The sequence below is a fragment of the Rhinolophus sinicus genome, linkage group LG13 (genome assembly GCF_036562045.2).
Source record: "Rhinolophus sinicus isolate RSC01 linkage group LG13, ASM3656204v1, whole genome shotgun sequence".
In the NCBI taxonomy this organism is placed as follows: Eukaryota; Metazoa; Chordata; class Mammalia; order Chiroptera; family Rhinolophidae; genus Rhinolophus; species Rhinolophus sinicus.
In genome coordinates this window covers 39,175,272-39,203,071 of record NC_133762.1, presented here as the reverse complement: position 1 = coordinate 39,203,071, position 27,800 = coordinate 39,175,272, and the positions used below count along the sequence as shown (strand labels likewise).

General features: G+C 40.1%; 1 protein-coding gene across 2 annotated transcripts in view; it reads left to right on the top strand.

Moving 5' to 3' along the window:
• Window positions 1-27,198, top strand: part of DEFB123 (defensin beta 123) — a 55,105-nt gene extending 27,907 nt beyond the window's left edge. The window contains exons 1-2 of one of the 2 annotated variants that reach the window (XM_019748473.2): window positions 16,941-17,077; window positions 26,622-27,198. In XM_019748473.2, the coding sequence (XP_019604032.2) occupies window positions 17,020-17,077; window positions 26,622-26,761 (198 nt within the window). In that variant the 5' untranslated portion in view covers window positions 16,941-17,019 and the 3' untranslated portion in view covers window positions 26,762-27,198. Of the gene's footprint in view, window positions 1-16,940; window positions 17,078-26,621 lie in introns of those variants that run through there. The other variant, XR_012491164.1, reaches the window with a different exon arrangement.
• The last annotated feature ends 602 nt before the right edge of the window (window positions 27,199-27,800 follow it).

Sequence of the window (27,800 nt, the reverse complement as noted above, 5' to 3'; positions counted from 1 at the left end):
AATAGACGATTGGATAAAGAAATTGTGGTATATATAATGCAGTATTAATCTGCCATAAAAAAAGAAAGAAATCTTACCATTTGCAACAACGTAGATGGACCTAGAGGGTATTATGCTAAGTGAGATAAGTCAGATTGAGAAAGACAAATATATGACTTTACTTATATACGGAATCTAAAGAACAGAATTCATGAACAAACAAAACAGAAATAGACTCAGATACAGAAAAAGAACTGATGGTTGCTAGAAGGGAGGGGGTTGAGGAGATGAGTGAAAAAAGTGAAGGGATTAGGAAGTACAAATTGTTAGTTACAAAATAGTCACGGGGATGTGAAATACAGTATGGGGAATACAGTCAATAATATTGTAAAACTATGTATAGTGTCAGATGAATACTAGACATATCGGGGGATCACTTCATACATTATATAAATGCTTAACCAATACTCTGTTAGTCTGAAACTAATATAAAATAATATTGAATATTAAAAATATATATAGTCATGGAATGTAAAGTACAGCATAGGGAATAGTCAAGAGTATTGTAATAGCTATGTACGGTGACAGATGGGTAGTAGACTTGGTGTTATCACTTTGTGAGGTGTGTGACTATCTAATCACTATGTTGTTTTGTACACCTGAAACCAATAATAAAAAAGTTAATTATATATTTTTAAAAAGAACATAAGTACAAGTACTGGGGACTTGCAATTGTTATCCGAGGTAGGTGCAGTCTTATGAGCCTGAGCCCTTACCTTGCAGAGTCTGACACTAACTCCAGAGAGAGAGCATCAGAACTGAATTGAATTGTAGGATACCAGCTGGTATTGGAGAATTGGTCAGCATGGGGGAAAAAACCCACACATTTGGTGACCAGAAGTGAAGTGGTATGAGTCATACAGAGAAGAAACAGAGTTTTTTCTTTACAACATTGTTGGTGATATTAGGCATTATTCTCTTCAGTCTTACCTCCCATTCCATAGGTTGCCTTTTCATTTTGTGGATTTCTTCTTTGTGTGCAAAGGCTTTTTAGTTTGATGTAATTCCATTTGTTAATTTTTGCTTTTGTTGCTTGTGCTTTTGCTGCCATCTGTAAAATCAATGCCAAGATCAATGTCAAGGAGCTTTATCCTTATGGTTTCCTCTAGGAGTTTCAGGGCTTCAGGTCTTACATTTCAGTCTTTAATCCATTTTGAGTTAATTTTTGTGAGTGGTGAAAGATAGTGGTCAGTTTCCTTCTTTTGCATGTGAGTACCCAGTTTTCCCAACACAGACTATCTTTTCTCCATTGAGTATTCTTGGCTCCCCTGTTAAATATTAGTTAACTATGTATGTGTGGGTTTATTTCTGGACTCTCAGTTCTGTTCCACTGGTCTATGTGTCTGTATTTATACCAGTATTATACTGTTTTGATTACTATAGCTTTGTAATACAGTTTGAAATCAAGTAGTGTGATGCATCCAGCTTTGTCCTTCTTTCTTAGGATTTCTCTGGATATTTGGGGTCTTTTGTGATTCCATATGAATTTTAGAATTGTTTTTTCTATTTCTATAAAAAACGTCATTGGAATTCCGATAGGGATTATGTTGACTCCAGAGATGTGGACATTTTTACAATACTAATTCTTCTAATCCATGAACACAGTATATCTTTCCATTTATTTGTGTCTCTTCAACTACTTTTATCAAAGTTTTGTAGTTTTCAGTGTACAGATCTTTCACTTCCTTTGTTAAATTTATTTCTAAGTATTTTATTGTTTTCGATGCTATTGTAAATGGGATGTTTTTCCTTTATTTCTTTTTCAGATAATTCATTAGTATAGAAACACAACGGATTTTTTTATGTTGCAACTTTGCCAAATTCATTTATTAGTTCTAACAGTTTTTTGGTGAAGTCTTTAAGGTTTGTTAAGATCACGTCATCTGCAAACAGAAAATTTTACTTCTGCCTTTGCAACTTGGATGTCTTTTAGTTCTTTTTCTTCCAGGTTGCTCTGGCTAAGACTTCCAGTACTATGTTGAATAGAAGTGATAAAAGTGGACACCCTTGAATTGCTCCTGATCTCAGAGGGGAAGCTTTCAACCTTTCACAACTGAGTATGACATGCTCTGAGGTGGTGAGGTCGGGGTGGAGGTGATGGATGCTTCTGACTAGAATCCACGGTTGGGTGGACCTGCTGGCTGGGCTCTGCATTCAAGCAGGGCTGCTGGCTGGGCTCCATGGTCAATCAGACCACTATAAGCTGGGCTCTACAATCACCTCTGGTTGTGTAAGGTCTCGGGCTGTGTACCCCGGCAAGATGGTGCTGCTGGTTGTACTGCAATTGGGCATGGCTTCAGGCTAGGCTCCACAACTGCCCCTGGCCAGGTGGGGCCTCAGGCTGTGCTCCCCAACTTGATGGTACCACTGGCTGGACTCTAGGTGCAGGTGAGGCTGCAGGCAGGGCTTTAGGGTGAATGAGGCCTCAGGCTGTGCTCTGCAGTCAGACAAAGCTATATACTGTGCCCCAAAGTTCAGTGAGCCCACAGGCTGAGCTTTACAATCAGGTAGGCATCGGGATGTGCTCCACTATTGGGCAAGGCTACTGGCCAGGCTCTGTGATCAGGAGAGGCCTCCAGATGTATCCCACAGTTGAGTGGGACTAGAGACAGCACTCCATGATCAGGTGCAGTTGCTGTTCGGGCCGCATTGTGGGGCTATTGGCTGTGCTCCATGTTTGAGTGGAGCCACTGGGTGGGCCCCTGCCTGAGTGAGACCACAAGCTGTGTTTAGCAATTAGGCAAGGCCATAGGCGGGGCTGGGCTTCAGGGCAGGGCTGTAGGCTGGACTCCACTGCTGGGCGGTACCATAAGCTGAATTCTGAGGCTGCCCAGGTCACGGTTGAGGTTCTCTGGTTATGTGGGACCAGAGGCTATACTTAAAAGCTGGGCAGGGCTGCTGGCTTGGCTCCTTGCCCAAGTGTGGCCGTAGGATGAACTCTGTGGCTGCCCAGATTCTCTGGTCAGGCTTCCTGGTCAGCAGGATTAGAGGCTACACTCAGCAGCAGTTGTGTGGGGTTGCACATTTGCTTCCCTGCCTGGGCAGCCATAAATGGTCTTCATGGCTGGTATGGCTCATTGGCTGGGGACCCAAATCAGGCAGAACTGCCAACTGAGCTCCCTGGCCAGATGAAGTCAGCAGCTCAGCTCTACAGATGGGCAGAGCTGCTGCCTGGGATTTCTGCCCAGGCTCTGCTGTGATCAGGAATGAGGACCACCGAGATCTGAGCACAGGCAGCTGTGCACCTTGTCTCCCTTCTCTGTCTCTATCTGATTCCCTGAAGTCAAGCCCAGAAGACTCCCCCATAACGAGCCTTCTCCTATCTCAGCAGATAAGCAGAGCTTTATTGTCTGAGGTGGCTAATGCAAAGAGTCTCTGGATAGGGGGCCAGGGGACATGATGCCAATTGAGAGCAAGGATATTATATTGAACACAGGGGCGTTACGTGAAGTTTTACATATTTAATATTAAGACCCAGCCTTCTTTCGCGTCTCAACTTTGAGGACAGCAACAGGCAGACCTAATCACTCTAAGTGGGATTGTGGAGGATTCTTCCCAGGGAAATCTGACCAATCTCAGAGAAAAAGAGAAAAAAACCTGAAGACACAAATACTGTGTGTCTTAGTCTGTTTGGGTCCTTACAACAAACTACCATAGACTGGGTGGCTTAAACAATAAACATTTATTTCTCACAGTTCTGGAGCCCAGGAAGTCCAAGATCAAAATACCAGCAGATTCAGTGTCTGGTGAGAGCCTGCTTTCTTGTTCATAAATGGGCATCTTCTCACCGTGTCCTCACATGGCGGAAGGAGCAAGAGAGCTCTCTGGGGTCTTTATTAGAAGGGCACTAATTCCATCCACAAGGGTTCTACCCTCATGACCTACCTAATCACCTCCCCAAAGCCCCGCCTCCTAATACTATGGCATTGCATGTTGGGATTTCAACATACAAATTGCGGTGGGAGGCAGAATACACTCAGTGCAAGTTTATAGAGGATTCTTCTCAGGAAAATCTGACCAGTCCAAGAGAGAAACACCTGGAGACACAGGCTCTGATAAAATAAGCCAGTTAGTAGTGGCCCATTCCAAAATATAAGCATATAGCCAATAACTATTAACCAGATGAGGAAAACTTCTAACACTAAAAAAAGGACAAAAAGGAAAAAGCAACTAAAAGGAAATCGATTATGCAGGTGATATTATCATCAGAAAAATCGTCAAAATATTCAGAAAAATAAGAGAAACTATTGAAACCATGAAACAAGAACAGGATGCTATTTTAAAAAAAGAAAAGAAAGAAGAAAAATAAGGAATGGGGAAAAACTTTAGAGAATAAAAGTACAAAGATGAAATTTCTACAAATTAAAATGATAGAGATAATGAAATCAGCAGACAAAACATAAGAAAATTAGAGAATCAGTCAGGGAACCCAACATTTGAAAAATAAGAATTCCAGAAGTAGGAAACAGGAAAAACAAAGGGCAGGGAATCATCAAAGAAATAAGTCAAGAAAAAAAAACTCCTAAAATTGAAGGACATGAGTTTTCAAATTGATAGGGCCTTTAAGTGCTCAGCAAAATTGGTTAAAATAATCCTACAAGAAATTTAGTCACATCATCATGAAATTCCAACACCCTGTAGTCAAGGAGAAAATCTTAAAAGCTTTCAGAGAGAAATAACAGGTCACATACAAAGACACAATGTCATGCGGGAAACCCTGCTCGCTGCGCCATGTGCCATGCAGGGCGGCCTGTGGGGAGCGGGAGCAGAAACCCCACAGACCGCCCCGCCCGACACACAAGATTTAGAGTGATTTCAGATTTCTCCACAGCGGCACTAGATGTTGAAAGACAATGGAACAATACTCTCAAAATTCTGAGAGAAAATCATTTACCAACCATACTAACAAATTGTGAGATTAGCGCATTGAGGTCAGACATTTTCCGGAAGCTACCAGGGGGTGCTCTGCCAAAATAAAGGAGTATATCAAGAAAGACCCAGGATCCAGAAAGCAGGGCACTCGTCTCAGGAGGAAATCAAAGAGAATCCCCAAGATGATGTGAACAGAGAGCCAGGATGGCAGCTGGTCATCAGGGGTAGAGGCAACCAGTTCAGAGTGGAGCAGGTCCAGCTGCCCAGAGAGTGAGTTTTCCAGGAAGATAAAATTGGTAAAATACCTAATAAGTCTGAACATATTCAAATGAGATGACAGATACCTAAATTTTCATCTTTGTCAGCAGGAACTCAATGGCTAACGCCTAAAACTGAAAAACAAAAATTAAGAAGTAACAATATAAGTTAGCATATTATTTGGAGATATGGAAGCAAAATCCAAAGAAAAAACAAAAAGAGATGTGAAAGTGGTTTTCTAAGAAATGGAGAAAGGGAAACAGGTAACTCCTGTATTTTGTTACAGTCTCTTTTCAAAGCTGACTCTTAAAACCATGTGGATGTATTGTTTTGATGAAAAATTAAACATAAAAAAATTAAAATAATATATATACAAGTAAAGAGAAACAATGGAGTAAGAATTAGACCTGGGGATGAACAGTTTTCTGCTTAACTCTTCAGTTTCTATAGCAATGCCAGAAAATAGAACCCCATTGTAACACTGTCTACCCCTGGCTTTTCATTTGAGAGACTCAAATGAATACAATACACACATTTCTATCATATTAGCAATGGTCCAGGAGGCAAGGAACTAATTGCAAGCTTACGTGCAAACCAATATTTAATCCCAGCACTTCCTCAGGTTGGTCATGTGAGAGACATTGAGTGAATTGTTTCACCAATCTGAGCCTCAGTTTCCCCATCCATAAAATAAAAATGCTGACACTATCTAACTCTAAGGTTAGTTGAAAGGAATAGATGAGGTAATATATGTGCAGCTACCACATAGTAGGTCCAGTTTTCTCTCCTAGAAATATTTCCTTACCCACATCTCTTCCGCCTGAGTTTGATTAGGTATACTAAGAGACAAACACAGAAGTTAGCCAAAGGTGTTTTAATAAAGCTCAGAAATCTGCGGAGGTCAGACGCAGGGCATCTTTCTTATTGTGCCCTTGGGCTTCAAGCCCTAATTGGCTTTGGTGACATATTTGGCTGGAACTTGGGCTTCACACAGCACAGTTTACCGCTCAAGCAGAAAACATAGAACTTTTCATTCTTGACACATTCATTTCGGCAGGAGCCACGTTGTTTCCAGCATTTTTCAGTGCTGCCTGATAGAAAGAGAAAAAAAGAAGGGAGCCAATATCAGCACTGAGGGAAAATAGGTCCTGGCTTGAGAAGGATAACAGCCAGGCCAAAAAGGGGGACCATGAAACATGGAGAAGCCAACCTCTAGATTATAGGATGGTGGTAGAGTCGCACATCCTTTCTGGACACCCCCCTCTCAATGCCAGCCCTTCCTTCTCACAGGTTCCATGGGTCATAATGGCTAGGAGCATGGACTGTTGGGAACGATTCACCTGGATTTGAAATCTATACCACAAGCTAACGGGAAGAACTTCAGCTATTACCCTTCTCAGAGCATCAATTTTCTCCTTTCTAAAAAGAAGGTATAGCACCTGCCTCAGAGAGTTGTTGTGGGCATTAAATGAAATTGTGTATTAAAAAAAAACTAGCATTAAAAAAATTCAGATATGACATGACAGGACCTCAAAAAGAATTGTAAATTTTAAAAACCATGCCATAAGTAAAGACTAAACTAGAAGGAATACATGAGCAAATAAATACAACAGATAATGGCTTAACAGAAATACAAAGTGAAAAAGATATTTTCATCAAAAAGAAAGGAAGAAAGAGATAAAAACAAATCAATAGAAAGTTACAAATATTGACAAGCAAAAGAACTCCAACATACAAATAGTAGGAAGCACTAAAGAAGAAAACAAAATCAAGGGAACAGAATGCTAACAAACTGTTTGTCTTGTTCATTTGTTGCTTTCAGTTTTAGATCCCACATATCAGTGAAGTCGTATGGTTCTCAACTTTTTCTGTCTGATTTATTTCACTTAGCATGATAATCTCAAGATCCATGTTGTCACAGATGGCAGTGTTTCATCTTTTCTTATGGCTGAGTAATATTCTATTGCATATATGTACCACATCTTAGAACCTATATAATTTTATTAACCAATGTCACCCCAATAAATTTAATTTAAAAAATGCTACAAACTGTTCAATAAAGTTTCCTAAAATAGAAAAAAAAAATCTGAAATCTGAAAAAGTATACATGAAAATATTGATCCAAAGCAAGATATATTCTAGTAAATTTTCTGAACATCAAAAAAGAAAAAAAAATGTTTTGGGCATTAAGGCCAAAAAAACACAAGGTGATGTAAGGGAAAGAAAATTAAATTAGACAACTGTTTTGTGCCAGAAAAAAAAAAAAGGTGTCATATACTTCAGATACTCAGAAAGAAAAAGTAAGCAAACAATGTTATATCTAGCAAAACTGACTTTCAAGTACAAAGGACAAAAACAAACGGTTATCAACATACTGAAACTCAGGAAATACTGTTCCCATGATCCCTTCCTAAGGAATCTACTACCATGCTTCCCGGAAAATAAGACCTAGCCAGACAATCAGCTCTAATGCATCTTTTGGAGCAAAAATTAATATAAGACCTGGTCTTATTTTACTATAATATAAGACCGGGTCTATAATATAATATAATATAATATAATATAATATAATATAATATAATATAATATAATACCGGGTGTTATATTAATTTTTGCTCCAAAAGACGCATTACAGCTCATTGTCCAGCTAGATCTTATTTTCGGGGAAACACGGTAGAGAAAGAGCTTTAGACAAGCAAATGAGAGGATCATTGACCCAAGACTAGTAATGAATGTTAAATATAAAGTTCTTGTAGAACTAGAATTAAATGAGGGTTAAAAAGGAAGGTGCAGTGTGTAATGGCTATACAAGAAGGTTCTGACAATATAGATACAATACAATACAAAAATGGAAGAATGATAGTGAAAGCATACGCAGAAATTTCAACTAATTTGAGTAATCATGCTATTGTGATAGTATTTGTATTATTGTACTGAAACTATTGTATATGTAATAAGGGTTAAATTAAACGAGTGACTATCAGGTATTCTATCATCCTCTGACCTTGAGAACCAGAAATCTCAGTACAAAAAAAAAAAAAAACTACTGATGTGATGATATAGAAAAAGTTCATTCTTAATTTGAATTGGAAGTACCATTTAAAAAATCACAGGTATTTTATTTTTAACTGTGTAGATAGATGATAATAGATAGATGATAGATAGATAGATAGATAGATAGATAGATAGATAGATAGATAGATAGATAATTTTTCCAGCTCTGGTCACTGGAAAACCCCAGAAATATTGACCAACCAATGGAAATTAGGATCCCTAGCACCCATATTGTAGTCTTAAAATACCATTTCCCACTAAAATAAAAGAAAACAGGGCCTCCTGGAGATATGGCTTAGTCTAGTTCTTGGGCAGGAAATTGTAAGATGAGCGAGCCTAAAAGCATTATGTCACACCCAGAGCCTAAATGAAGATGTCCCCCCCGGTCAATATAGGAAAAATTGTACTTCAATAAGGATAATTGCAATAGATTGGGCTCATGGCTTAGAACCACGAGTTCAAAGTAATATTTTGGAAAACTAATTGCTCAACCTCAGAGGTTGACAGAAAACCAATTCATTATTTTGCAAACTGACAAGCAAAGGTAGAGTCAAATGTTTTTCTTGCTTTCCCTCTCTAAACTCTCTAAACCCCAAGATAACCAGATGGAAGATGAAGGGAAGCATCTCTTTTATAAGTAGTTCAGCTGATAGATGAATGCTCTTCCCAACATGTCTGCATGGCTCACCCCCTCACTTTCTTCAAATCTTTGTTCAAATGTCAGCTTTTCAGTAAGGCATTCCCTTTGTAAATTGCACACCCATCTCCCCTGATGCTTGCTCCCCCATTTCCTACTTCGCTCACTGCCTCCTCCCATAGATGTACGCTTCAAGAGTACAAGGTTTTGTTTGTTAGGTAAGTTGGTGGGTGGGTGGCTGGGTGGCTGGGTGGCTGGGTGATTGTCACAGTGCCTGGCACATGTAATCCACTCAATAATATTTATTGAATAAATTAACTATTTGACAAAACAATGACATCCACTGTCCCCTAGATCCAGCTACCATCATGGGAAGGAGAAGGGGGGGGGGGAGGAGAAACACTGAAAAAATAAACATTAACGCAAAGCAGAATGAATTAATCTAAGATACTGTTTTAAACCACAAAAGATGAATACAATTATCTGCTGAGTTTATGTACAGCCCCTGTGCCCCTTCCAACGTCCAACTTTCCCACCAGCAGGCTGGAAGTTCCTGAGAAAGTTCAGATGAGTTATAAAAAACAGAGAAGCTACATTTGTTGCCTATCCAAACTTTCAGCATATTCAATGTTGACTCCTCAACCTAACATATTGTTCCAAATTGAGAAATTAGTAAATTGGAACTCAGAGCAGCCAAATGGTTTCTCGGGCGTCACAGAGCTTAAAAAAAAAAGATGGATCAGGTTCTAACCCAGGATTTGGAGGTTCTTCTCTCCTCCCCAGGTGGATGATGTTTCATGCATATGTCTACCATGATGAGCAGGCACAAGGTATGAGTCCAGAGTGTTCTCAAGCAATCCACTCACATCCTGACCTGTGGAAAGGTTAGGGAGATGCCTGGAGGGTGGTAGGGTGGAAGCTCCTGTTAAACGAGGAGGGGGTGGTGCTAGCACCTTGGCCTGGGCAAGTTGGACGGGGAGCCTTTCTCTGCTTAGAACTATTCTGTGGCTTTAGTACAGGGGATGGTACAGAGAGGCAACCGTAATTATGGAGTCTGTCTCCTTCAGGCAGCTGTGAATAGTGCAAACTCCAAGTGATTCAAGGGACTATTGTGAGAAAGGGTCTCTATTGTCTCCCATCTTTTCTGTTCACCCTGTCTGCCCCTCCTCCTCCTCACACACCAGACCGCCTCTCCCTGACCCCACCCCCCGGAGCTGACTAAAGAAAGGGGGTTTGCAGCAGCTGAGGGAAAAGTCTGGGGGTTAGTGTTGATTCTTAAAATCGAGCATCCGTTCCTGGTTAAGATGGCTGTCTGGGTGCCAGCGCTTAGAAAATAAAGAAGCTACATTTGTTGCACACCCAAATTCCAGTGTGTTCAATGTTCATCCCTTAACTTGATTTATTATTTTAAGTTGGTAAATGGGTAAACTGAAACCCAAATGAGCCACATAGTTTGCTGGGGACATCACAGAGCTAAGAAAGGGTGGGCCAGGGTCTAACCCAGAATTTAGGGGCTCTTTCTTCTTCCCCAGATGACTGGTGCTGCACATTACCACCTGCCAGCCCATGCCCCCAGGCCCGGAAGTGCCCTGACCCACTCTCCACCCTTATTCCTCCCCTGAAGAGCTCTAGGTTACCTGGAATGACGTGGGACAAGAGCACCAGCACAGCCAAAGTTAGCAAAAAAGGCTTCATGACTTCGCGTAGCCCAAGGAGTATCTCTCAGGTCTGGTGAGGTGACAAGCAAGTGGATGAGAGCTCTAGACTCTCTGCTCACTCTAATCAACTGGCACACAATCAACTGGCTCACTTACACGTGCCCTTGGCTGCCCACGGGTGCAGTCTGCCCTGAAACAGCCTCCTTCACACGTCTCAGTCTCTATCCCAATTCCCCTGCACCCAACCACCGATGGACCACACACTCCTGAGCTAATCCACCTCCCTTTATCCATCTTTACTGTTTAGGGACCAGAAGGAAAACATCATACAACAGCCCAAGGGATTTTTTTTTTTAAATAGATGTCAGCCCTTGTTATAAGTCAATTTAAGATCCTCCAAGACTCTGCAGCATACACTGAAAAAAATACATGGTCTTTCTATGCCCTACAAAGCCCTACATTCTCTGGTCTAGAAATCCACCATCATTGTGGTTTTAATGTAAGTTAGGTAAACTCCTTCTCTGAATGTAATTTTCCACTTTGGGAGCAGAGGAATAGAGAAAAGAAGACACTCATTCAGACCTTGAGAAGAGTGTGTCTCTCTGATTATTTTCTTTCTAAGAGAAGAATTCTCACTGCCTAAAATGTTCCGTTTTGGGAAGGATTTTGTCATTGAGCGTGAGAGAGGGAAGAGTTGAAAAACAGTTCCTTGTGCTGGCTGTGCCACACACCGTGTGACTTTCGGAGAGTCACTTTCCCTCTCTGGGCTTCAACGTCACCACTGGGCAGCTTGGAACAGATGGGCTGTATGTAGTATATACTATGGTTCTCTGGATGCTGAAAAGGCACAGAACATGGAATGCAGCAGAACTCCATGTTTTCACCAACAACACAAGCCAGGCTCATTAAGTTTATACCGAAAGATTCTCAAGGCTGCCCTCCTCAGACTCCAACTCTTTGCCTCTTACCTTGTTACCTACATCCTACGTGCTATATGGCACTTGCAAACCACAGTCCCCTTTGGGCCTGCTACTTGTGTACTCAGTGCACAAAGATTTGTTCTGATTATTATAAAGCCTTAGAATTGTCCCCAGGATCCTTGAATAGTCTCACCATACCAGGTTGCTTCAGGAATGGGATTTATAGGATACTAATGAGGAATCATAGAAGACCCTGTTCTTACATGGTAAGACTTTATTTCCAGATAAGTCAGATTCACAGGTACTTGGGGTTAGGATTTGAACATATCTTTTGGGGGCAGACACAATTCAACCCACAACAGATGGTCTTTTTAAATTCATATTATGAGTGAAATTGAACATCTTTTCATATGTTTAAGAGCCTTTGTTAATCATTTTTTATGAATTGTCTGTTTATATTTTTGTGCCCTGTTGTATAGGATTTCTTTGGTAATTTCTTCTCCTTTGTTTTATTTTTCTATTCTCTATTTCTGGAATTCTTGTTTTTCAGATGGTGGGCTCCCTGAACTGATTCTCTAACTTTTCATACTTTCTTTCCTGCTTTCCATTCCTTTGGATTTTTTTCCTCTAGTTTCTGAGAAATTTTTAACAAATTTATCTTCCAACATTTCTTTCTATTAATCGTTCTTTTCTATTTTATGCTATTATATTTTTAATTTCTAACAGTTTTTCTTTTCCTTTTCTTTTTTATAGCATTCTATTCTTGTTTCATAATTTTAGTAGCTTCTCTCATTTCTCCGAGGATTTTAATGTTTTCCTTCCTGCATAATCTATTTCCTGTAAGTTGTTGGTTGGTTGGTTGGTCTATTTTAAATGAGATATTTTTCTCTAACCAAGTATCATATTACTAATGATCTCAACTATGTACTCATATTTGAGAGCATGCCACGGCAAAGCTTATTAAAAACTCCATGAGTGCTTTGTTCCATTTAGTTTTATTTTTTCATGAGAGAGACTTTGGATGATAATATTTATTTGTTAATATTTATAAGTGAGGGACTGAAATGCTGATTGACGCTCTAAGCATATGGATGGGGCTTGCCTCTTATGACATTGACGGTAAGGTGATTTGACTGGGACATTTTGTGAGAAATGCATATGTCCATCTTTAGGGATTTTCTACTTCTCTGCTAGGAATTTGGGGGGTTAAGTGGGGGAATGAAGGCTGAGGTCTAAAGGTTTCCCAGCGAGCAGTAGGCATGCTTCAGTTAATCCTCATATTTTCTGTTTATTAAACTTACTTTCAATGATGCTTGGGATACCCCGGTTCAGAGACCAGTTTCACCCTTGCTAGAGAAAGTCTTTATGTTTTTTGTCATGATTAGGGTTTTGCAGTATTGTATAAGGTGATGGCTATCTGAATAAAAGGGAGAAGAGATAAAGTATCTAAGGATTTGGTTCTTAAACATCTTTTCAATCAAACCTCCTTATTTTAACTCTTCCATCTTTATCCTTATTTCTAGATGTACATGGTGCCACCAGATTCTGAGCGCTTATTTAGTCTGTGATTTAAATTGGGTAGGTTCTTGGTTTTCCCCACTGCCAGCTTTAATTCAGTTTTCTTTAGTCTGCTAATGTATTTCCAACCCATTTATCTGCTTTCTAGTTTCCAAATTGTTATTGTGTTCTCCATCTCATTCTTCTCTTATTTATTCGTTTATGAATTTAAAAATATATATATCTGTAGTTGCTGTAGTTTAAGTGGGATTTGAGATGTGACTGACTAAAGGTATGTGTATTTAACCCACCAGTTTTACCCAAAAGCTCAAGAGTGTGTTTTTTAAATTTATATTTGATTTTTACTTCTGATGCTTAAAAGTGCTATTAATTTTTGTTTTTGATTTTTTAACCAGAAACTATTAACATGGCAAATTATATTAACAGATTTTCTAATTTTAAATCAAAACTGTATTCCTGAATTAAACTCAGTTTAGTCACAAAGTTAACATTTTTACATATTTCTGTTTTTCTTTGCCAACATTGTGTCTAAGATTGCACCTTTTTCATCTTTCCTCCCACCCCCTTCTCTTCTGGCAGCTATCAGTTTGTTCCCTGTGAGTCTGTTTCAGTGAAATCATACAGTATTTGTCCTTCTCTGTCTGACTTATTTCACTTTCCATAATACTTTAGGTCCATCCATGTTGTTGCAAATGGCAAGGTTTCATTCTTTTTTATGACTGACTAATACTACATTATATATATGTACCATTTCTTCTTTATCTGTTCATTTATTGATGGACACATAGATTGCTTCCATATTCTTTAGGTTTACTCTTATATATATATTACTTTATTTGCTAACTATTTCTTCTTGTGCCTAAGACCTTTCATGTGGGTTTATTTTTCGTCTGCCTAAAGTACATCCTTTAATGTTTCTTTTAGTAAACATATATTGGTAGTGGTCTTGATCAACTCTTGTTTGCTGAGAAATGTCCTTATTTCACTCCAATTCTTATAGTTTTTCTGCTTACATAGCTTTAGATGGACAGGTATTTTTTCTTAGCACACTGAAAATATCATTCTACTCTCTTCCGTGTTCCATTGTTATTGTTTAAAAAGTCAACTATCAACACAACTGTTGTTTCCTGGGGGTTATCTGTCTTTTCCCTCTGGCTGCTTTTAAGATATTTTGTGTGTGTGTGTGCACTCATGCATGCATTCTATAATTTCAGTATGATGTTTCTAAGGTTGGTTTCTTTTTATTTATTCTTAGATTCATTGAGCTTTTCGAATCCAAGAATTTATGTACTTCATCAATTCTAGAAAATTCTCAGCTATTAACTCTCCAAACTAACCTTGAAACCATTGTCTCTCCTCTACTTTTGGAAAGCTTGATTAAATATTATTTGAAACATCATACACACACACACACAAAATTGATAATTCTAATAACTGCTGTTTTGTAGGTATTTTTCTTACTGTTTTTGTTGATGGTGTCTTGTTTCTCTGTGTGCTTCATAGTTTTTTTAATATATATTATTAATTGTCCTTGAATTTATTTGTGGTTTCTTGGGGGTCTAGATAATGTTGGCTTCCTTCATAGAGCATTTGCATTTACTTCTGCCAAATGCCTGGAACACTACCCATTTGGAAACATTTTCAAATAAATTCATAACTTGAAGGCTTGGAATTTTTTGTTTTGTGTCACAATTCAGGTGGTACTATATTTGAGCTACAAAAACACTTGAAGATTAGCTAGTAGTTACAGTATCTGAATGACTTCTCTCTTGCTTTGCTTAACAACAATAAAAACATCTGAGTAGAGAAAGGAGGTTTACTAATGGCTCAATCTTTTTTAGGGGGGGATACTTTTCACTTTATTTTACTTTTTCTTAGCCATTGCAGAGTATATTGAATTGAGAATCCAGGGGGTAGTATAAACTTTACTTTTTTAGGTGTCACAACCAGGAAAACAGGACCTGAGGCCTTTGGTTGTTGACTTTCAAACATGTCTTGTCAGTATACAAAACCAGTTGTACAAAATCCCTGCCTAAGAAACTAGCAATGTGCCAATCTGGCTAGTGGGGGCTGGCCAGTTTGAAGCGAGCAGGGCTGAAGGCGGGGCTGGGAAATTCAGGCTCTAATGTCAATCAGCAGCCTGGGGAAGTCAAATGATGGTTAGCGTATTCAAGCGTATTCAAAAAACCCTCTCCCAAACCAGCTTCTCAGATGCTTTTCTCAAACAGGGTAATGGCTCACCATTGCTCTCAATGTATACACCCTTGCAGTCCCAGCTTAAGGTGAGAATGTACTCTCTTGTTGAACTTTACCCTGAGTAGGCCCTGGCCTTGGAACTCTCTTCCTCTCACCTCAAGACCATCAAAACACAAGTTTGCAGATGCCCTCAGGGCAAAAGCCGCTTCAAAGCCCTACACATCTTGCTGGGTTCCCATTTTCCCTTCAGTGTTGGTTTTTTAATTCTTTCCTATCTTGTCAACTCTTAGATGCCTTAGGAATATTTTTAAAATATTTTATACTGTATTTTAATTGTAGTCTTTTAGTTATTTTGCAAGGGGTTTGATCCAAATAATGTAGACAGCCATATTAAAAGAAAAATGGTAGTCTCTACTGAGTTTTCTATTTCAATCATATTTTTTACCTTTAGTTTATTTTTCAATCATTTGGTCATTCTTATAGTCTCATGATCTGTACTTATATTTCAGTTCCCTGGATTTATTTCTCTCAGGATATTACCTATATTTATTTTATATCATGGTATCTGAAATCTTTGTGGGTTTCAGCCTCTCAGTAACATTACTGCTGACTTTTACTCATGTTGCTTTCTTTTGTTATGTTTTGTGATTTTTGACAATGAGATCATCTTGGAATTTTATCTTTGGAAATTCTTTATAGCCTGAGTTGAAGAGGGTTCTTTCAAAATTTCTGTGTTTTCTTCTAACCAGGTAAGTTCTTAATTGAGAATCTGAGTATCACCTACGTAGTGTGAATTTTGTCTGCAATCCCATATGAGGGTTTAATTACAAGTCCTCCCCCTACCTCCATCCAGTGCTAAGAGTCAAGACGGGCCATTTTCTCTGTGATTCCCTCAGTAATGAGTGCACCATTATTTCTAATTCACCTTCACACTGATGTAAAAGCTATTTGGGGTCCAAGATTTATGCGGAGAGGTCTCAAATTAGACCCTCCACATTAGCTTTTTTCCTGCTCCCTGCATCACTTAATGTTATGAAAATCTAGTAGGGTATGGGTCAAGTTGCTGTAAAAAAGAAACATCAAAACACAATGTCTTGGATATGAGGAAAATATATTTTCCTCTCACGTGACAGTCAGAGAGGTAAGTGGTCATGGCTCATCATTCTCAATTCAATGAGTTTGAATACGTGCATTTTGTGATGTTTTTGTAGCACAGTCTGATGGGTGCTCAGACAGCCCTAGCTAGGATAAAATTACATTTGACAATTCCCTTCCCTATATGGAATCAAATTAGGGTACCTCTAAGAGGCCACAACCAGGCTGGTGCAGGGAGCTTCATCTGTCACTACCATTTTCCTCCCAGTTTTGGCACCAGTTACGTCGTGTTTCTTATTTTCAACACCAACATAAGCCTTTGTGCAGACTTTCCTCTGCCTGGAACACCAGTTTGGTTCATTTGCCTGGTGGTGTGGTATTTATTCTTAAAAACACGGCTGTCACCGCTTTGAAATCTTCCCCAACTTCTGGATTCCGTGTGCGTGGCGCCCCCTTGTGGTCCCTTGGTTCAGGCCGTTTAGAGCTGAGGGGAAGAACGTGTACAGTCTTGGATGTTGGACTTTGTTGCCTAACCTCCCTCTCCCCGCTGATCTAAACAACGAAAGGAGGCGTGCCAGCTGAGAGTGTGTGGCTGCACACCATGGGTTGGGGGGCGGGGAGGGGAGGGCGAGGGTGGTACCCGCAGGCAGCTGCGGTCACGTGTGGATGACAGCTGTTCCAGTTGGTCAAAAGGAGAGCCAGCTAGAGAGGCCAGAGCTCTCCACGATTAGCTTTGCCATCACAGCTTCTTCACCTTGGGCCGCTTCCAGCCATGAAGCTCCTTGTGCTGACTTTGGCTGCACTGCTGCTCTTGTCCCAGTTCACTCCAGGTAACCTGGACCTCTTCAGGGGAGGGCCAGGGTGTGGGGACTGAGGCCTGATCAGGGAATCCCAAGGGCAGGGAAGAGGGACTGCCAGGGCTCAAGTCACCTTTCAGAGCCTCATGGAAGAGGCTCCCTCACTGGCAGCCTTAGATCTCAGGTACCAACTACACATCCAGTGCTTCCGGTTGGTCACCCCATCCCTGCTCTCCAAGGAAGCATGTGCAACTAGCCTAGCGTTGTGAGAAAGAATGGAAGGGTTCAGAAGGAGAAGCAAAAAGAGAATAGTGGCCATTTCGCAAAGTAGTCCCTAGCATGATCTAGGCTGTGTAAAGATCACAACCATCTGAACAGGAGAGAAAAGCTCATATTTACTGCTGATGTCCCTGTGCCAGACTCTGCATTTGAAGCCAGGACCACAGAGATAAATGACATGGTCCTGGGTGAGACAGTAAATAGCATTTACAACCCAGAGGGACACGAGCTGTGATAGAAGGGAGCCAGGACATTTGCATGGCCAGGAGAGTCCTCCTACTGGGATACCCCGAGTCCCAAAATGTGTGGAGAAATTAAAAGGGGAAGGAAAAGAGGTGAAGGTAGGAAGGGTGTCCCAGGCAGAAATCAGCTTGTGCAAAGGTCCAGATGTGGGATAGAGCATGGTGCCTTTGGGATACCAGCACAAAACGGAGAAGTGGGTTAGGGCATGGCAAGGGGTAAAGCTGAGGAAGCATTCAAGGTCCAGGTCTTGATGGGCCTTGAGTGCCCGGTGAGGTAGCCATGGGAAGGCTTAAACAGAGAGGCACCATGGTGAGATTTGCCCTTTCCGCCAACTCTAGCATGAGCTACCTGACCCCTCCTGCTCAACTGCCAGAAGCTTCTGTCCACCCCAAGGCTTTCATCTAACCTTTCCACAGGGTCGGAATGTGTGAATTTCCTCAAACAAGCTAACCTCAGCCCTTGTATCTGCCTGTGGCAAATGCCTGAAACGTTCACCTGGAGTAGAGAGGCAAGCCCCAGAGCCTGGGTTCGAAACTGCCCCCACTGCTTTCTAACTCTGTGACCTCCAGCAAAGCAGCTCAGCTGCTCAGAGTTTCAATGTCCTCATTTCTCAAACTGTTACAATAGTGTGTGTATAGTAGTATTGGGTTGAGGGAATAACATTGAACACACTGACATTTTGGTGTGCAAAAGAAATGTAACTTCTTTATCTTCTATAACTCATCTGAACTTCCACCGTGCTGCTGGGACAGTTGGGGGAGGGGCAGGAGAGTGCCATAAGGGCTGTGCCTAAACTCAGCAGTCACATACTCCTCTTTTCTGCTTTAAAATGGTTTCCAAGTTAAGTCAGTCTCTTTTGAATAAATGTTCAGTTTTTCAGCATTTCTCCTTTCTTCTGCTCCCCTTGTTCTTCCCAGGACAGCATCTGGGTTTAGGAGAAAGTAACTTGATATGTTCTGATTTCCTTCATGGGTTCATTCAGTAAACCTGGTTGAATGGATTTGGTATTCCAGGCGCTGTGATAGGTGCAGGAGGTAGAGCCGCGAGCAAATCAGAACAAAACAAGATAAGCAAAATCTCTGTCCTTTTGGAGCTTGCATTCTATGGAGGCAGGCAGAAAAAAATTTTTTTAAATAAGTGAAACATATGGAATGTCACATGATGAGTATAATCAGCAGAATCGGCAGGAAAGGGAAATAGCAACTACCAGAGGTGGGGTGGGGGTTGCCACTTTAAAGCTGTGCTCACGGAATGGCTCACAGAGACCTGAGGGAGGATCAGTGGTGAGCCATGTGGATGTATAGGGTGGAACATTTAAGCTGGAGAGAACATCAAGTGCAAAGGCCCTGGGGCAGGAGCATAAGGAATCGGGGTAGGGGCCCTGTGCTGGACTTTCATTGATTTCTGGAACAATGTTGTGGGGACGGAGCCCCAGAGAGTGGTTTCCAGATTCTCGGCCTCACGTGGAAGGGTGCTGGCTCGGGTAGTAGATGGCCATCAGCTGTGGCTAGTTGGCTGTCAGCTGTGGCCATTGAGCCGTTGGCCACTAATATAACTGCTGTGGCTGCTTTGGGGAGTGGAGTCAAGGAGAGTCGTCGGTCAGTTGGCAGAAAAGCGGACAGCAGGTCGCACGTCGTGTGAACCCAGCCTCCAGTGAGACTATAGTGGTATGACTCCCCTACCTATGGCTCCGTGGGTGTTCCTTTTTGGCCTCACCATATCCTGCGTTCTTATGTGGGGAGCGGGAGCTGAGACCCGCAGGCTGCCCCGCGTGACAAATGTCCCTCACTGTGTGCAGTCAATGAGTATCCTGCTGGCAGTTGCTACTGGATCCCATGACTGATAAATCTTGGTCCTGTCGAGAGCCCCACTGACTCAGCCCTTCATCCCAGCCAAATCTTCCATCTAGTCCCTGGGTTTCAGCTACTCATGCACCCTCCAACTGCCTTCTGCATAGGGGTCTACTCTTGGCAGGTCCCTCAGGCTCTCAGCCCCTCACTGGTTTTCCTACCTCCACCAGAGACACAGGAGAGCAGAGAAGGATGCTCCACCACTTTCCTCAGCCATTTCTAATCCCCCTCCAGGTGGCACCATGATGTGCTGTGTCCAGTCGGTTAGTAATTTCCCTGGGCTATGCTCTAAGAGGCAAGGGGTCGATGCCCCCTGCTCTGGCAGTTTGTCCAGACCAATATGGGTGTTTGTAACAAGAGACTCTCTAGTCCCTGCTTTTCTCACATAAGTTATCTCTACGTCCTAGGTGTTCAGGTTGACCAGCAGGCCACTAGTGGGGAAGGCGTGAAGGCCTTGGTCCCTAGTTTGCTGCTTGGTCTACCATCAGCCTGGCTGGTAGAGGTGAGGTATGGGCTCCAGGGGAGCTCTCAGGCCTGCTGCTGTTGCTGCTGCTGCAAGAAGTGGATTTAAGCATCCATTTTCCCCTAGGGAGAGCATTTCCCTTCTATGTACTTTCTGTTGGGTGTGATGGTAGTAACCATCAGAGACTGAATGGAAGTTTCTTTAGCCAGACCCTCAGCCTTTATCTCCTATGGCTTATGGTGAGGTGGTATTATCTGAATCCACCAAACTTGTCTAATAATATGTAAAGAAGCTCTTTGAAAGTGGAAGTCCTGACTGTTTTTGATAAATTTTGGCTCTTAAAATCATTGTCTTGCTATGAACCAAACTGTTCATCTTATTTAAGCTGAGCAATGACTTTGTCATTCTGTTGTTTGTGGTTCCCCCTAAAACCCAGAAACTTCCCAATTCTGCTTTTTGGCAACCAAAGGATCTCATGATTAAAGAGGAATGGAATATATATTGCTTTAATATTTTCAAAAAATTAAAGTTAGGTTAATTGTAGAAATTCAGAACATATACCTATATAAAGCCCAAGAACTCCCAGCAGATATTAGGTTTAGTGGGACATGTCACCTACTTTTCCATTATACTTCCTCATAGTGCCCAGAGTTCTTTCTTTATAGCTTTTATTACAACTCTAGTCAATCAAATATCTGGGTAGCTATTTCTTTAATGGCTATTTTTCCTCTTACTAGACTGGAAGTTCTCTGAGGGCAGGTCTATCTCTAACTTGTTTATAGTTGTATCTCCAGTGTATAGGCTTCTTGGTTTATACATGTAACTTGTTTATAGTTGTATCTCCAGTGTATAGGCTTCTCGGCCTATACATGTATTTCCCCAGGATAGACATCTAGAAAGGAAATTGCTAGGTAAAGACTGTGCACAATTTTAAAATGTGCGAGTTATTGCTAAATAGCCTCCACAAAGCCAAAACATAGTGTATGAGGCCATCTTTTCTCTCACTTTCACCAACAGTTCATCTTGACACTATTTAACTAATAATTGAGATTTTTGCCACAGGCGAGATTCAGGAATAAAAAAATTAAAAAGTTGAGGTTTTACTGGTATATGGTGTTTTCTTATCTTTTTTCAAAACAAAACACAGACTTACATATTCTGCAAACCACATTAGACAAATGTGCACCCTAATGAATTGTAATAAAGTACACACCCTTGTAACCACCGTCCAGGTCAATAAACAGAATATTAACAGTCACCCCAAAAATCCCTCCACCTATCCCCCATCACAGCTGTCTCCCTCCCTCAAATTAAGCACTATCCTGACATTTATAGCAATGAATCATTTGCATTTCTTCATAGTTTCATTGCTAAGGATACATCCCCTACACACCCAGTTTCTGTCATGCCCACTTTTAAAATCTGATGTCATTAGGTATCCTTTTGTTTTTTCAATTACTGGTTACATCTTTATCCCTTTCTTATCTTTATAATTTATCTGTTAGATCATTTGACCTGTAGTTTCCCACAGTACAGATTATTTTTTCCTTACATGAATTATTTTATTAATTTGCAAACAATTCTATGAGGTAAGAATCCATTATTATCCCCCAATTGACAGATGGAGATTGAACCATAACATAGTTGACCAACTAATTAAACTGATAAATTAATGAGAGATTACAAATTAATCTCTCCTGTGTGCATCGTAATACTATGTGCTAATAAGAAGTCTCACCTCAAGAATGGGTGGAGTTGAGAGAGGGTGATGTCTGAGGAGTCAGTGAGGGATGAGGGGAGAGGCTTAGTTACCATATCTAAAAATAGAAGTCAAGAGGTCATATTTGGATGTGGCATGGCTTCAGATGCCTCTCAAATTCAACCATGGTCTGAACTTACCCACATTCAGAGTGAATGACCAGGTTTTCACTAAACTTCCTAATTCAACATTTTTTGTGACAGCAAGTATAGCTAATCTCTTATCTGCTTAATAACCTTTTTGTTGATAAGGTCTGACTTCTTGAAAAGCCATACAGAATTTCTTCTTGGGTTCCTCCTTTTCCATCATTTCCTTAGTGACTTGATTGATCACCAAGTTATTTTATTGCCACTCAGGACGTGAGACAAATGTAGAGGGAACAGCTCAGTCTCGCAGAATGGATTTTGCTGATTGCATACTCAAGGTGAAGCTCAGCATGTTCCACTGACCTCTGTATTACCTGCAAATTAGTACCTGGATCCAGAGGTTTGATCAGGCTGAAGTTCTACCCATTTTGGCAAAACTTTTTGTGGTGATAATGTTCTTTCATCAGGAGACACGTAATAGCTTGGTTGCCTCTGTTTTAGTGACAATTACAATCATTGATGCTCAATGCCTAGATGCATTACTTCTTTGGGCATTGCAAAATGGTGATATTCTATTATGTGATTTTCACTAGTTAGCTGGAATACTAATGTAACAAAGGCACGCCTCATCGTCTACTATTTGGTAATTCAGCAGTACAGTTCATATACGAAAGACAGAATCAATGCTTGGTGATTTTTCTTTATGTATAAATCTGCAAGGTAATGATTTGTTTTCCTATCTATCATCCTCCAAATGTGACAAAATCGTTTTTAATATCATCATAAGCTCCGAGATTTAAATATATTTGATGAATGTTCATTCACTACAATGTTTACTCACCGAGACTCCCATTGTCCCATCCTTGGCTTATGGGAGCCTTTTAACATGGCTCCTGAGCCTTACTTGACATATCCCTTCTAGTCTTTGATAGTTTCCCTGTGATAAAGTCCATCTTATAAATACTGCAATGGATGCACCAGCAGTCTGACACAGTTATATATGCTATAGTAACGTGCTACCGCAAAGGAAAATACACACCAGAAGAAGTGTGGGGCATCTCTAGGGTGACTATAGATTAAAAGGAAGGGCGGAGTGTAGGTAAAAATGTAAATGAATCAGTGTTTGATAGACTTCAAGGCAAGGGAGGGCTACAGATCCGTGTGTGAAGAGGTAAACATCAGGCCCAGGCTGAGAGATGGACTCAGGGTTCCGTTCCCATGGAAAGTACAAAACTAAGAGAGATGTGGGATTTTGTTTCCCCAAACCCTTTCTCAGACACTCTGCCCTCGGCTCTGAAATGAAGGCTGCTTTTCTGCAGTGAAAGACTCCCTTCCTCAGGGAAGAGTGTAACATTCCAGGCTTGCCGATATGATTTCAAATACAAAGTTTCTCACAGGTGATTTGAGAAAACAAGGTTTCTCAGCACTTTGTCCTTTTGTTAAATAACAAAAGCAGTTTCAGTGGTTCACAACTGGTTATCTGCCATGAGAAGCTATTCTAGGCTCATCTTGTACAATTCCTGTGCAGATCCAGAATTTGCCATTTCTTCAAGAAGTTCTGATTTTTTGTCTATTTTAGTACAAAAATGGTATTTCAGAATTATGATCTAGTAGTAGAGATAGTCAGTGCTACTAAATTCATCCTTCTTTCTTCATCTTTTCAGTAGACAGAGCTACGTGGGAAAATCAACACATTTAAATGTGTATAAAATCATGAATTCAAATTGATATTTTCTATTCAAAGTGAGGACTACAGGATTTGTACTTAAAATATTCCATATTACTTCTGTATTTTCCTTCTTCCACACCAACTCTCTCAAATACACTGTGCATTCCTTTGGCATTTCCAAGTTATCTTTTACTTGAAGAGTATTTTTTGAATTATAGTTTGCGTCTTTTTTCTGATGTCTTGCTTTGGCTTTCTTTCTCAAGGTCTCATCTTGTCTCTATGTTGAATCTCCTTTGTCTATCTTTAATATTTGTCACTTGTTATTGAATTTTTTCTTATTTCTTTTTTGGTCAGTTTTACTGAGTTACAATTTACATAAAATAAAATGTCCACATTTTAAGCATACATTGTGAGTTTCAACAAAGGTATACATTCGTGTAACCACCACAACAATCATAGTTTAATACATTTCCATTACCCCTAAAAGATCTCTCAGGCCCCTTCGCAATCAGTCACCTCCCCTGCCTCCCAGCCACCAGTAACTACTAATCTATGTTCTGTCACTTTAGTCTGGCCTTTTCTAGAATTAAGAATGACAAACTTCAATCATGTTTTTAGCCACAGGAAGTGCTGTTGTCTTCTGGCAAGGAAAAGCATCTCGTCATTCATAGAAAAGACAGACAAGAGTATAATAAACACAGATTCAAATCCTTGGGGTTTAGGGAGTTGTATAAAGAGTCCCTGAGGTGGTGCTTTCCTTTCATGTTCCACCTTCACTGTTTTTGCAGGGCTATTAAACTGGCTGGTGGGGCATATAACGGAGCTATACTCACTATTCAATTAAAAATTCTGCACAAACGTTGTCTTAGAATAGTGTTTAAGTTTTCTTTGCTGTGATGGGTCAGATTTTTCACCAAGCTCCATTTCAGACAGTCCAGAAACACCAGGTGTCTCCCTAATACATCGGATTGTAGTAAACACCTGGATTTCTCTCGATATATTTTTTCAGAATCTAGTATTTATGATTGCAGTTTGCTCACGGTTCCAAAGAAGTTATAAAACATCATTTTCTTTTAAAAAGTAACTTCAGGCTCTTGGTACCTATCTAAAAATGAACATGTGTTGAATGTTTCATTTAACTCATAATGAGAGAGCAAGGCAGATTTTATAAGTGGGTCTAAGCACAAATGTATATGTGGAGTAAAGGAATGTTGAAATGAATTTATAAATCGATAAAGCATGCTGCAGGGAAGGGAGGGAGTCCATTAAACCTCTATGGAACAGAATATATTTGTACAGATACAGAAAATAATGACTTTGCATCACCATCATTTATCAACAGCTCATAGAGTTATAAAACGACTCCCACATAATCAAAATAAGGTAACTCTGAAGGTTATGATCTATCTAGACCAGGGACTATGATGTTATTGGCAATTATGGACATTTTGGGCTAAATAACTCCTTGCTGTAGCCGTCCTGTGCATTGTAGGAGATTTAGCAGAGATTTTCCTTGGCCTCCACCCACTAACTGCCAGTCGCACCCCCTACCAGCTGTGACAACTAAAACTGTCTCCAGACATTTCACTGCCAAACATGCCCTGGGGAGCCAAATCGCCACCTCCCCTCTGCCTTGGGAAGCACCACTCCAGACAATGCATAGTTTTCCATTGAAGCACAAATATTCCCCCATATCAGTCTCTGAAAGAAAACTTATTCCCAGTCACAAAATAAACCTGGTCTACACCTTCAGCAGAAAGAAGGAACCAATACAGAGTAAATTACAAATTGATGAAATAGAGAGTAGTCATGACACCCAACCGTCTAAAGAAAATAGTTTAACTGACACAAATAGACCTGGTTACAGGCTTCATTCAGCTGATGGACATCAGGGAGCACCTGAACCCACGAGTCAGAGCAGCCTTGGAGGTGTTATAGAAAAAAGAGAAGGCAGGGGTATATGTCCTTGTTTGACTCAAGTAGCAGGCTTCTTTTTTTTTTTTAATTGGGTAACAGTGTGTTTTTCCCAGGACGCATCAGCTCCAAGTCAAGTCGTTGTCCTTCAATCTAGTTGTGGGGGAGCAGCTCACTGGCCCATGTGCGAATCGAACTGGCAAACCTGTTGTTAAGAGCTCTTGCTCTAACCAATTGATCCATCCGGCTGCCAGATTTCATTTTTAACAACTGCAAAAATTGTGTTTGGAATAGTTGGGAACTGTTCCAGACTTTTGCACCTATTGACTGAATCCATGGGTGCAATCCCACCCTCAAAACTGTCAGAACAGTTCTTTTGAAAGTTATATTTGCAAGCCTTATAGTTTGTCCATTCGTCAAGATTCTGGGACAGGAAAGGTATTAAAAATAACATGGATGGCTTGTGCCTGGGGCTGGGGGGAAGTGAGAACGGGAAATTATTGTTTAATGGGTAGAGAGTTTCAGTTTTATAAGATGAAAAGAGTTATGGGGAAGGATGATGGTGGTGGATGCAAAATTATGGGAATATATTTAATATCACTAAACTATACACTTAAAAATGGTTAAGATGGTAAATTTTATGTTATGTATATTTTACCACAATTCAAAAAAAAAAAAAAAGCTAAGTATAGCCACCTTCTTGATGAGAGTCCTTGGCAAAAACAAAACAAAATAAAAAACAAAATAAAAATAAAATTAGGAAGACAGTGGTGGAATGTTAGCAATAAAAAAAAAACCCAAATTTTAAAAAGTAACAAAATATAGATGAACCTTAAAAACATTACACTGAGTGAAAGAAGCCAGACACAGACGGCAACACATTTTAATATGTGATTCCATTGACACAAAGTATCTAGAATAAGCAAATCTATAGAGAGGAGGGCAAACTGGTGGTTGCCCAGGGCTGGGGGAGGGAAATTGAGAATACTTAATGGGTGCAGGGTTTCTGTTTGGGACGATTTTTAAAGTTCTGGAACTAGTTTGGTGGCGACGGTTGTATGACGTTGTGAATGTACTTAATGCCCCTGAATTGTACATTTTAAAATGCTTAAACTGGTGAATTTTACATTATTTGTATTTTACCACAATTTTTTAAAAGGGAGGGGGAAAAAAGACAAAGGAGGCCAGGGTTGAAAGCAAGGGAAACTGAGGACCCTCTATCACATCTGTTTTAATCCTTTTACAGACCTTTCAAATCCAGAACCTACCTCTTCTTAAGACTGACACTGTCTATTCCTCTTTCTGTTTTGTCAGGCGGTAGCCAAAAATGCTGGAATCTCAATGGCAGATGCCGCCACAGGTGCTTCAAGAAGGAAAATATCTATGTTTTCTGCACAAATAATAAACCATGCTGTGTGAAGCCCAGGTTCCAGCCAAGAGAAAGGCTATTTTGAGTTCTTTGAAGCTGAACGCTGTGAAAATGCAGATGAAGCTGTTCTGAGTCTGACCCCAGTGGATTACAGAGTTCTATCAATAAACCTCTCTGGCTGATTCCTGTGTTAACCTGTTAGTCTGCCCCAGCAGTTCTCTGGAGGTCCCCTTTCAGGTGGTCCATGAAGTCAAACTATTTTAATAATAATAATGATGATGGTGATAATACTACTACTACTACTACTACTAATAATAATAATAATAATAATAGTAATGAAACATTACTCACCTGTTTCAATCTCACTCTCTAACAAGTGTGCAGTAAAATTTTCTGGAATCTACATGACATGATATCATTGTTCTGGCAGCTAATGAAAGGCATGCTTATGTCTCTAGAACTTTTTAAGGTAGAAGGCTTAAAGCATAAATGTGTTCACTTTCAGAGATTAACTCAGGTTGTTCTCAGTACGCAACTCACTAGCTCTTACTAGCTATATTTAGTTATATTATTAATCTCTGTAACCTCATTATCATCTAATAAATTATTACTTTGAAATTTCAAAATTTTCCTTTATACCTATCTGACAGACTACAAGTAAGAACATTTTGTTGTCTTGGTTTGCAGGGGTATGTTAACAACCAGTACCAGCTGGCTAACAGGAAAGGATATGATCTCCCTGAGTGAAAATAATTATTATTCTAGTCCCTACAGTTCTTTTAAATATAATTTCTAGCATACAATAAAAAAATTAAAAGACGTGCAGAAAAAGGAAAATATTGTTGAAAGACATCAATCCACATACTCATGAAACTTAGTGAACCCCAAGCAGGATAGACAAAAATAAAATCAAATTAAGTATAGCTTTATCAAACTGCTAACAGCCAAAAGAAAAGGTACTTCCCAATACCTGTGAATATTTCAAACAAAACATTTCAAGAATTTTATGGAGAAAATTAGAAGCTCTTATTGAAAGACAATATAGAAAGCCTAACTTAACAGAGAGACATACCATGTTCATGAATTAGAAGACTCAATATTTTAAAGATGTCAATTCTATACTG